Below are 12,857 nucleotides of genomic sequence, written 5' to 3' on the forward strand. Positions count from 1 at the left end.
ATGCAATAGTTTATAAGAATGTACGGCAATCGAAATATTTCCGCTTAACCCGGAAGTTAATTATACAATCTGTTTCGTCTTAAACCGGAAGTTAATTACGTAGGAGTTATTTTTTTTTCTTCTTCTTCCCATCACTGCCCGCAGGAAGAGGTCGAAGGAGACGCTGAATCAAGGGCATCGGCGGCGGAATCGCTTGAGGAAGACGCACGCTTGTTGCCAATGGCGAAGTTTTTGGAGAAGGTCAGCGCGGCAGCTCAGCCAGAGGTGGGTGATTGTGTGAAGGACGTTGGGAGCGCCGCGTGTTGTTTCCACTCACGGATGTTCACAGGCAGCAGGAGGAGTTCGACATGAAATATAAACGCGCGCAATTCTTTAATAGATTCTGAGGGGTTCTCGATGTGCCGATAAAACTCGTAATTTCGTGGAATGTTACAAAACGACGCACTTCGTGACCTTGATAACAAGAGCCACTTGATAATGGGGAATTAAAATGAAACATTTATTGTATTGTTGTGGTGCCGCGTATCGGTGGGGGAGCACGACCGTTAGGGGGAGCAGTAGAGTCGGCTCCACCGAACACACCGGATTTTAGGTCGTGACCCTCGGATAAGTCCGAAGGTACGGGTCCTTTACAGGACCATGAATCGCCAATAATTCGACCGTGTGGATTAGGGTTAATTGCCAAACTTCAATATATACCTAATTACCCATGTGGCAAAGCTACCGGGGAATTCACACTCTCGACAGTGCTGTATCACATGATTGCGTTTTCGTGTATCATTACTCGCCCGCTCGGGGTGGCGTTGATGTACATCCGGTCGGGCAATAAAGCAGAGTTACTGCTACGCTCTCGCCCTCCATGTTCTGCTGCACCTCGGACACCACAGACAGGACTCGAGCGGAACGAGCCGTTACCGTGCTCGAACCATGTGTAACACGAGCGGATGGTTACCAAGGCCCGTCGGTCCAAATGAACAATTTACTGCTTCGCTATTTCTCAACACACACCATGCTAAACCAATAAAAGAAACACAGAAACGAGCTGGAACATTTAACAAAAGGGGTATTTATTTATAATAATAATAATTGGGAATGGGAACACAGAGCAGAGTTATCATGAATAAAGAAAGGTGTTATGAAAAGAAAACACTTAAACAGCTCTACTTAACAGACGGGGCCCACGGACACAGACACACACCCAACAGAACTGGACCCCGTGGGTCTATCTAGGTCAGGTCAGGCCGGGCCGGGGTACCTGTCCGCTTCGTGCGGCCACACCGACTCCGAACCACTGGTGGGACTCGAACCCACAACCTGAAGTCCACGGCTTAGGATCCTGGCTGCTCGACTACCAGACCTTCCTTCTAACGGACCGCAGACTACTCCAACCACTCCAGACTACTTAAAATTTTATATTTTAATTGGATTGTATCTACGCTGACTGGTATTCAGGGTAACGTTAAAGCATTGCTGTGAGACATCTCTGAAGGTTCAAGTCCAGGGGTGTGTTTAATTACAAATCAGCTTGTAGAGCATTCACCAAGTGGATCGCTTGATAGTAAGCACTCAAGCAAGCACTCCCAACGAAATGGTTGATTAGGAATGGCTGGCTTGGCAAGCGATAGCAAGCTGAATGGTAATGGAACATAACCCTGTTTTTATCCCCCGCCGCGTGACGGAAGGGGGATGTTGTTGTCACCAAGGTCGTCCGTCCGGCTGTCCGTCCGTCTGGCTAGCTGGGCGTCGACATTTATATCTGTGAGTGCGATAACTCATAAACTGTTCGCCATATCGATTTGAAATTTGGGTTACACATGTACCACCTGAAAAGGAAGAACCATATTGATTTTGGGCGTGGCCTGACCCAAGATGGCCGACTGGGGTGGCCATCTTGAAAAAAATGTTTTTTGTAATAAATAGAAAACCGCTTATCTGATTTCAATTATTTTTGGTTACTACGTTCCTCACCCCTGGGGAACTTTTTCGAGATGATGACCAAATGGTGTCTTGTTTCCAATTCACCTCCCTCATTATCTGGAATATGTATGATCTTTTTCATTCAATGGCAGGGGATTCCCCATCTCTGATGGTATATTTATAATAACTCGCCATGCCTCCGTCGCTTCACTGATGAGTTTAATCAAAAGGCTTCATATGTACTTCACAAATTTATTGGGTGTCTATCTGGGACCGTTAATGAGAATGTCAAATGAAGCTAAATGGGATCATTTATAGCATGTAGTTGTTGTTTGTGTGTCTTTTTTTTTTCTTAGCTTTAAAGGTCCTATGACACCCAAAAGTACTGAAATTGTGTATGTATGTATATATATATATATATATATATATATATATATATATATATATATATATATATATATATATATATATATATATATATATATATATATCTATATGTCCCATCGGAGTTTTCCATCGTGATTTCAGATCTGACAATGTTTTTTTTCACAATACTCGTTCAGTAAAATTAACAAAACAAACCTTCAGGAACGACCCTAAAAATTCTGCCGAAAGGGGCGTAACCCACATGACGTCAACTGCAGGATGACAAAGGCTGCACATAAATTACTCGGGTTGGTGGTCTACGTGATTCTTTTGGATTTCTGTGTGTTTCCACATTCAATTGATCGACTCAATCGCTTGGTTCATTTCTGCTTTAAAAATAAATCAAATATTTGGTTTTGAGTAATGGATGACATGGACTTTGATTTGTCTGGTAGCGACAGTGAGTGTGTGAGAAATGAAGGATTTTGGTCTGAATCAGATGGAGAATTGTCGGATAACGTAGTCGTGGGAGCTGAAGTTCAGGCAGCTGGAAATGGAATACGGCCTTACCAGTTCGAGCCCGAAGCAGGACAAGCAGAGGAAAATGGCGATGAAATTCCTAGCATTCATGATGATCGGGAGGATATCGAAGGAAGATTTGGCAATAACAACTGGTTTGACTAAATCCTATTCGTAATTCAATAATGTAAATTCGACTTGCATACTGTTCGATATCAGAAATATTTTAGTGACGTGATGTGACCAGCGCAGCGCAGCGGACATGTTGCACTGCGGCGAATGAATCGCAAGCAAGGCCAGCCCATGTAATCGGCTGTCTCTCCGCGCATAAAACGAAGCAATCTCGCTGTCCGGATACGATGAAAACTTGTGTGCAGAACACACCTTGCGACATAATTGTCTGGAGTAGTATGATAAATCTGACGTTCTGTTGCATTTTTATTTATTTTATTCCTACTGTCGTCATGTAGCGCCAGTAGAAAACAATGAAGAAAAGAGAATAATAAAAGAAAGCTACAGCACGTCAGATTTATCGGACTAGTCTAGACTCTAGAGTTGATAAGGCCCAAGTGACATTTGCCATGGCGGCCATGGGGTCTCCAAAATCTACGGCCACAAGCAATTATACGGCGGCCGCAGTATTTCCACGGTCACACAATGTTGCAGTCACCCCCGCTCCGTGCGGGGGCCAGGGGAGTCAGTTTTTGGCTTTGGGCCAGAGAATTATTCCCCCAAAATGAGACCCCTCCTTTACATGACCTCTGACCTTTGACCTGCATTGACCACTCCAAAGCGCAGGGAAGTCAAACGGGGGAAACAGGCGGTGAAACCTGCGCATCCTCGCAGTTCCCTTCTTTGCCCCTTTGTTTGCCGTTCGGAAGCGGACGTAGTGGCGAAGATGTGGTGGCGTAGATGGTGGCGGTGGCGTGGTTGTTGAGATGCTGTTTGTTTGAAATAAAAGATAGAAAAAGAAAAACTACTGAGTCAAAGCGTCGCAGCCCTGATGGATCACATAAATTCCCTCTATACAACGGGTTTGGGCTAACTACACATGTACCTATGGAGATATCTCACCTGAGGGCCTTTTATGGTGTAATGCGAATTTACACAGCCGTTACAACATATATATATATATATATATATATATATATATATATATATATATATATATATATATATATATATATATATTGATGGTAATATTATTAAATATGAGTCAATACTCAACTGAAGATTTTGAAGGTAATGAAAGTATAGATGATTCCGAAGATGAATTTTAGTTTAAGTAAATTTTTACTTTATAAATATGCAAGACTTCCCTGACTCTCCATATGACAAATTTGAGAATTGTCCTGCGTGTGATAGAGTGGGATTAAACACAGTCAAAACCAATAAACAATGTATATTCTGTGATTATCTTCTAATTAATGATAATAAAATATATAAAGAGGAAAATAATTATTTTCGATTTACACCAAAAATAAATTACTTTACAAGATTGTTTGGAGAAATGAATGTAAAGTATGAGGGTGATAACACACCTTTCCTTACAAGGGAAGAAACTGAACGTATTAGAGAAATGTTCAAAGGATTGTTGTTATATATTATTCATGGATGTAATTTTCAGGGAAATATCAACACAAGTTATTGCATAAATAAAATAATGGATAATCTTGAAATTAAACCTGAACTTAGGATAAAATATAGAGTTTCTAAAAAAGCCAACAATAAATTAAATAACCTGTTTTCCAAATTTATAAATGATTTGTTCGATTTGTTGATTATTTTTTTACCCATTTGGGAAAATAAGATAAAATTTAACAATCATAAAAATCTCCCAAATTCATGAAGATGTCTCATAGTTGGTTCAAGCGGATGCGGAAAAACCTGCATACTTTTGAAGATGCTCCTGACTCCCAACTTTTTAGATTATGATAATTTTCACAAAGTAGAGTTTTCAACCTGAGTATCAACTCCTCTCACAAGGTTTTAATGCTGATCTTCAAAAAGAAGATACAATCGGTTTATTTAAACTTCAAAAAAACCTAAATGATTATATCATTGAAGATATAATACAACTATTTTGTGATACACAGAGATGTAAAAAGAAATCAAAACCGATAACTTGTATTCTTATTGATAATGCGGATGATGTACCGTCTCCCCAAGATTTCGATAAATCAAAAAAGAACCTCGTTATATTTGATGATTGTGTTAATGAGAGAAACCAAACTGTAATGGATAGCTACTACACAAGAGGGAGACATTCTTCTTGTAATTGTATTTATCTTAGTCAATCGTAATTTCAACTTCCTCGTCGTTCCATCAGAAACAATGCTTATACTTTTATTTTATTCAAGTTAAATTCAATAGATATCAACAATTTTTGGAGAGATAATTGTTCTACATTATGCAGTAAAAACGAATCTGGGGATTACATGAAGCACACGACTGAAAAATATAAATATATTGTTGTGAAACAAGATGAGATATTAAATGATATTTTCCAATAAATAAATGGATGCGAAAGAAAGCAAGAAGATTTAAGGAACATCAAGAGTTGGTTTCAAAAGTTGTAAAACAACAGGAAGACATAAAGAAGAAACATAGACAGAAACTAACGGGTGAAGAAGCATTTGAAAGAAAATAAGAGAAATTTTTTAAACCACTTTTAAAAACTTCCAAAGAAAAATTTATAGTTGTTTCCACAGCTCCACAGTAGAATATACTCCTAAAAAACTGAATGTTAAATGATTTTGATCAAATGACGGAGGAAGAATTAGAACATATAGGGGAATTAGAATATGATGATGAAGGATTATTTCAACAACTGGAAGAGATTAATCACCCCCCTGCTTATGTTGTGAATGCTCTTCAAAACAATGAATATTCAGTGGAATCAAAAACCAAAGCAGGACTCATTCCAACAGAACAACCAGCAATATTTCATCTTGTTCAAGAAAAGGTATTGATATTTAATGATGAATTAAGGTTCTTGGGGTCTGCTCAACCCCCTGTTAATTCAAAACGAATCCCCAGATTAGTTAATGGTTTTGTCATTTTAATTTAGATTAGTTAACTAAATCCCAGAAATCCCCAGATTAATGTTTATTCTCACAAAAGATGGAAGACAAGCTTTAACTGTGAGGAATGAATCAAAGTATTTTGATAAACTATTGGATAAGGAAAATAATGATGATAGATTATATATTAATCTGCTGAACGCTGTTGATTATAGAGTTAGTCTTTTTGGTAAACGTAGCAAGAATGAGAAGGAGAAACACATTATTCAGGTTTTAAGTATCCTTGGTTCAGGTATTAGTTTTCTTCCAAATTACCCATCGCAATTAGTTGATGGACTGTTATTGTTGTGAGGGAGTCAGAAGGCTGGAAATAACAATTGTTTTAATGAAGCATCAGCCATTTTAGACTGGTTGATGAACATGAAAATAATTAATAAATCTCAATATAAAGACATTTTATCTCATATTAAATAAGATGAGAAGCACAATCCTGAGTTTTAATTTCACAACAAGCGACCACACATCTTCATTCCCATACCCACTGCAACTTGACCCAACAAAAGAATATGAGGCATCTTCATTGTCCATGGAAACTTATAATACCTTATTTAATATAACTGATAAAAATGACAACTTTAGTTATAATCCGGGAAGTGGATACAAAACGATAACAGTCTCACCCGGAGCATATGAGATTTCTCAAATATCTTCCGAAATTGCTCGTCTTATGAAAGAAGAGGGTGATGAACCAAAAATTATTGTTGTAGATATTCAAAAACATACTTCAAAATCAACGATTAAACTTAAAAATAACTACAAGGTTGATTTCATAATTGATAATTCATTTCGAGAGTTATTGGGTTTCTCCTCAAAAAAGATTGAAACTAATGGGACGTTTTACAGTGATAATGTCATTCAAATATCCTCAGGAATAAATTCGGTATTAATTCACTCTGATTTGATTGATGGTGCTTATAATGATGGAATAAAAACAAATACAATATTTTCATTCAGCGCATCCTCAACTCCCATTGGTTATAAATTCAATATGGAACCCAAAAATTTGGTTTATCTCCCTGTGTCAGGAAAAAACATACACAGAGTAAATTTTAGGATAACCGACCAAGATAATCGTATGATTTCTTTTCATGGAGAAGTTATATCCATCAGAATTCACCTAAGTGAAGTTTTCGAATAAATAAATATGATGGTTATTGTGAGGAAACACGAGTTGAGAAAATGTAAAATAATTACAGGTGATGGGATGTTCCTTTCTCCATACTACAAGGGTGATGGTATGTATATTGGTCGAGGATACTATAAACCGAAGAGACAAAGGGGTGTCGGACATCAATTTCGAGGAGATGGGATAATTGATACTCTAATGGGTATCGGTTCAACTATTCTGAAACATAAAGACCTAATTGGTTCAAATGCTTCTGCTGTGGGAAATGTGGCAGGTGCTGCAAAGAGCATAAAAGATGCCCAAAAGGAATCTCATAAATTACAAGCAATTAAAGAAATTAAGAAAGGCAAAACTCAGTTGTCCCCCCCCAAGAACGACAGAAAATAATTCAAATACTTGGGTCGGGGTTTCAAAAGTTTTAACATCTTTTTTCCTCAATAAATACAAGTTTGGAAGCAATTGATACTATCTATGATTTGGATGATACTATTATCATCTCAAACTCCACTAAAAAAGAGGATTACTTCAAGGTAAATGCAATAACTGGAACAGACTAGAATGCAAATGGTACAAAAAGTTTTGAAATAAATAATCAACAAACCTATTTGAATCTATCTGAAAGTTTCTTGTTCTGTCAATTTAAATTCACTAAGGCTGGGAATACCACAAACGCTACACTCGTAAATGATTTCTTCTGGAAAATGTTTGATAGTGTTTGTTTGTACATTGGAACACATGAAGTTGAAGCACTTGATTATGTCTCTGCTGTATCTGAAATGATGAAATTTACACTATATACATTCAGCGATAGAATGGGAAAAGGGGGCTGTTGAAGGTTTTATTCCTGATAAAGTCAACGGGAAAAACCACAGACCCAGGATATACTCAAAGGAAAGGAACGTATACTGATGATACAAAAGCAGTTAATAGTTTTACTGTGGCAGTTCCTCTTAACGGTATATTTGGATTTTGTGATCATGATAAAGTTCTGTATGGTCTTAAAATTAGATTTCAACTACAAAGGAATGATAATGAAAATAGATTACTTTTTGGTGTTGGTAGTGCTTTTGGTGAGCAGAATAAATTTGTAATTGATAAAATGAGTTGGTATATTAGTGAATATACTCCTAATTTTAAAACAAAAGATATGTTGAATCGAAGACTTAACTCAAAGAAACCACTCAGTGTATCATATCTCAAAAGAAGATGTGAACACATTAAACTAAACCAAACCATTTACACGTGGAATTTGGATGTTCTGGAAGGAAAGCCACGATATCTGTGGATTATTTTTTTAAAATCCAGATGGCGATACTGCTTCTGATAAGAATAATGCATTGAGTGTTAATGCTAAGGTGAAACAACTTTGTGTTTCTCGAGATGGAACATTTTATCCACGAGATAGATTGGAAATTAATTGGGAAAAAAATGATTATTTTGAAGCATACAAGTGTAACCAAAAGGTGTGTGAAAATAATGGAAATAAAGAACCTATTTTGGATATGACGGCATTTAAAAGTTTGTATACAATCTATGCGTTTGACCTGAGTGCTTAAAAAGGAAACTATAAAGTCTAATCGAGTGGATACTTCCCTATACATTGAAAGAGGAGAGACTGAAGAAGTTGATGCATATTGTTTGGTTTTGGAAGAAACAGAATTACAGATTAATGCAGATAATGCTGTTATGATTAGTCTCAGATAATTTTTTGTAAAATAAATGAGTGGCAAAGTACCAACTGGGGTATATGTTAATCAAATTAATCTTCATAAACTATAATCTTGTGTTCAAAATCAAAAGCCTTGTATGATTAACGTTAATACAATTCACAGAAAAGGAGAAGTAAGAATTGATGTTTTGCTTACAAGAGAACAGGTTAAAATCTTGAACGATACTGGCTCACTTAAAATTAAATAGACAAAACCAATATTGAAAAAATATTCAATAAGAGAGACGAGTGGAGGATTCTCCCATTTCTTATTCCTTTATTTGCTGGTTTCAGTGCGGTTGGAGCATTGACGGGTGGTATTTCAATAGCGGTGAAAACTGCGAATGAAAGGAAGGCTCAACTCCAGGCTCAAAAATAATTGGAAAGACATAACAAAGAGTTGGAGAAACAAATTAGTGGAAGTGGTGTAATTGTAGATTTTGCTGAAAAACTTGAAGGTCTGCCTGATAAAGCGAGATTGTTAGTTGGAGATATGCTTTCTTCTATCGCACAAGCAGGTGTAAAATTAACTAAAAGAGGTAATGGATTATATCTTTTTTAATAAATAAATGAGCATTGATGAGTGGTTTAAAGAATTTGGAAAGAATACAACATCAAATTTACAACTTGTCAAATATTGTAAGAAATTAGAAATTCATAATGTGGTTATTTTTATGAGAGATGAATTAACAAACGTGCCTAAACATACAAAGAATATTATTATGAACTTAGAAGATAATAATGGGAACGGTTCTCATTGGATTTGTATTTTTAATCGTCAAGACAAATATTATTTTGATAGTTTTGGTCTTCCACCACCTGTTGAAGTCATAAAACTCTTACAGAATGGTGTTTATCAAACTTTTCAAGTCCAAGAATTAAATTCGAAGTGTTGTGGTCAATTATGTCTATATGTGTTATTTCAACACAACAACAAAAAAATTTTTACGAAATTATTTTTAATCTAATATAAATGACTTATGTTGGTAAAGATGGTTCTATCTTTGGTGTATCCCAAGAACTGGATATTGATTTATCAAATTATTACACAAAGGCAGAGGCTGAATGACATAAATATAGTATAACAAAAAATATTAATATGAAAAATGCTTATAAATTAAAAAATTATCCAAGCCCGAATGATGCGAATGACTTGGTGAGATTAAGCGATTTATCACAATATATATCCTTAAATAAAACAGCCGTGTATTCCAAAGATACAGAAGTGTTGATTTTATCTCCAGGTCATACAGAATTCACAGTTCGAATTATATTAAATTTTTATAAAGAAGGGCGTATCATTTGTATGAGAATGGAACAATGGGAATGTTCGGAACAATGGGAAGAATGGAACAAATCATGTAAAATTGACCGAGAAGACCTGGAACAATTAAATCGGTTTCGTCAGGAAGAATAATATCCACTTGGGATAGAGAATGAGTTTTGTGGAAGCACGATTCGAAACAACAAATAAAAGAATTTAATAAGGGTCAATATAATAATGGTTTTGCCCTAGTTTATATCATGAAAACAGAAAAAAAACAGGATTATATATATAATAAGTGAGGAAATACAAAATGATTTAACTATGGGAAGATGGGGAGGTGTTTCGTGCCATAATATTATTCTAACATATATTTCTAATACATAAATGACAGCAAGAAGGCTTCAAGAAAATTATCATTTCTGTGTCCAAGCATACCTTCAAGAAAAGGGTATTCGGTACTTTAATAAATATGTTCTACAACATAAGAATGAGGTATCCTCTCCTAAATTAAGTGCATACATGTCTAAGCCAGGTCCTAGACTAGTGAGAGAAAAATAATAATGTACAGTCATGCGCCGCTTAACGACGTTCCGGGCAATGACGGATCGCATATACGACGGATCTGCCAGCTCTGAAAAAAAAAAAAAAAAATGTAACTGAAAAATTCCTATCGCCGAGTGATGAAGCCTCGTATAAAAATAGCACATACAATTATGAACACTACAGTACATAATACCTCATAATGATAATAAACGACAGTGTGGCCCTGTTATAATGTGATCGTTGAGGTCCAAAAAATGTCATCGTGAAAAAAACAGGATCATGCTAAATCGGGATTCAAGGAAATCGGCTTTCAAAGTAAACCAATGTTTGCACGTTTACCTTCCAGCAAGTAAATTACCTTTGAATTGAAGAATTCCGCGAATAAATCGTTGTTCTTCGTCGACATTAAAACACGAATTTGTTTTTCGTGAAGCTTTTTATATTGTTAAAACAATCGCACTGTTCTGAAAATATATATCACAATTGACAGGTGCTCGTTTCTTCATTTGTAAATTATAACATCGATGCAATGATTACGTATTTATAAAATCCAAACACTATTTATTCACCTTTCTATAATTGATGCGAGAGGAGATTGTAAGCTGCTGCTAACAACACCGATGGCCGTCATGAACAGCACAAAGGTAAATCTAACGTGTCTTCCGTCTCTCTTGGGTGTGTGTTACAATTGCCGACAGTATTCAGTACAGTAACATGCTGTACAGGTTTGTATCTGAGGAGCAATAGGCTACACCATATAGCCAAGGTGTCTAGGTTTGTGTAAGTACGATGTTCGAAAATGAAAAAAAAAAATAAACGATGTTCGCACAACGACGACGTCGCTTAACGCTGCGTTTCTCAGAACGTAACCCCGTTGTTAAGTGGCGCATGACTGTATTAATTAAGTTATTTAATTATTAAATGAGTCGATGTTTAAATTAAACTGAAAATAGGAAAATAAAATTTTACCTCAACAGATAAGAGGTTTGAATCCAGTTCATCAACTTGAAGGTTACTTCCATACAAGTAGTAGAGCTCCAAGCAAGCACACAGCACTTGATTGCCAGCAAAATAATGTTTAAAATGGAGCCTGGGCTTGAGGCTTTTTCGAGAAAGACTGTTGGGCATGGTTTCCCTGGGAAACCCCAGGCAAGCCCAGGCAAACCTTGTGAGAATGGAGAAATTTTTTTTCAAAATGGAGGATTCTTTGAAAATTCCCTGGGCAAGCCCAGGCGAGCCTTGTGAGAATGGAGAATTTTTTTTTCAAAATGGAGGATTCTTTGAAAATTCCCTGGGCAAGCCTAGGCAAGCCTTCATTGGGAAATTTTTCAAAACCATAACATTCTGGAATTTTCTAGTGATTTCTTTGTGAGTCAGAGATGAACTGGAAATGATGTAAGAGTAGGCGGGGCTTAGTAAAAGTGGATGGGGCTTCATAAAAGTGGGTGTGGCTTATGAAAAGTGGGTGGGGTTTAGGGAAAAGTGGGCGTGGCCTATGAAAATACCTCGTGAAAAGTGGGTGGGCTTATGAAAAGTGGGCATGGCTTAGCAAAAAATAATCTGAGGCTCAGGAGATGGTCAAACAAGATCATTAAGAGAAGTTTATCATTTCGTAATGGCACAAAAGGGGTATCTTAAAAAATATAAAGATTCAAATGTTTTATTTTTAAATATTTTAGATGGGGATTATTGTGCAAAGAAAATTAAACTATTGAAGGAATTTGAGAATGAACAAATCTTTATCGGTTCAATGAGTGAGCTAAACAATATGCATTGGTTATTTGAAAAAGAGTGCCCCTCGGCTTACATGTTTCAGATATTTCTTTAGAATCACCTTCAACAAATCACTTTCCTACTTTACTACTTGAACAAATCTTTATCTTATTGCATTGGTTATTTGAAAAGAGTGCCCCGAGGTTAAAAGGGGAGACAAATAAATATACCTTGGAATAAAAAGGGGGTTTATTTTTAGGGGGAAAAAAAAAAATAAATCGCTGAAAATACCCCATTCACTTGCATGGGGGAAAAGTGAGCCAGAATCAGTATATTCACCCTACTCACGCGATATCTCGAGTCAATCCACTCTGTTCGAGTTTCTGCAGATGATGTCAACGCTGCGGTTCGCTAAAGTCAACTTTTTTAAAGGGCGGGGCATAGCAAGTTGTGAAAAGCACCAGAAATGTTCGAAATACTGGTCTCATTATCTCATTTTTTGTTTTAAAAAAGAAACATGGGTGATTTCTTCACTTGGAAGGTCAAGTTAATATATAAATAACCAGAAAGTTTTGAGTGTCATGAGACTTTTAAAAGAATTTAAACTATATATAT

The 12,857-nt window shown here is 36.3% G+C and overlaps 1 protein-coding gene across 1 annotated transcript in view; it reads left to right on the plus strand.

Moving 5' to 3' along the window:
• Positions 1 to 43: 43 nt before the first annotated feature.
• Positions 44 to 12,857, plus strand: part of UQCRH (ubiquinol-cytochrome c reductase hinge protein) — an 18,899-nt gene continuing 6,085 nt past the window's right edge. The window contains exon 1 of the mRNA XM_085885697.1: positions 44 to 264. Within this exon, the coding sequence (XP_085741823.1) occupies positions 220 to 264 (45 nt within the window). The 5' untranslated portion in view covers positions 44 to 219. The remainder of the gene's footprint in view (positions 265 to 12,857) is intronic.

This window comes from Eptatretus burgeri, chromosome 6 (genome assembly GCF_056783735.1).
Source record: "Eptatretus burgeri isolate ZD-2024b chromosome 6, Ebu_testis_v1, whole genome shotgun sequence".
Taxonomy (NCBI): Eukaryota; Metazoa; Chordata; class Myxini; order Myxiniformes; family Myxinidae; genus Eptatretus; species Eptatretus burgeri.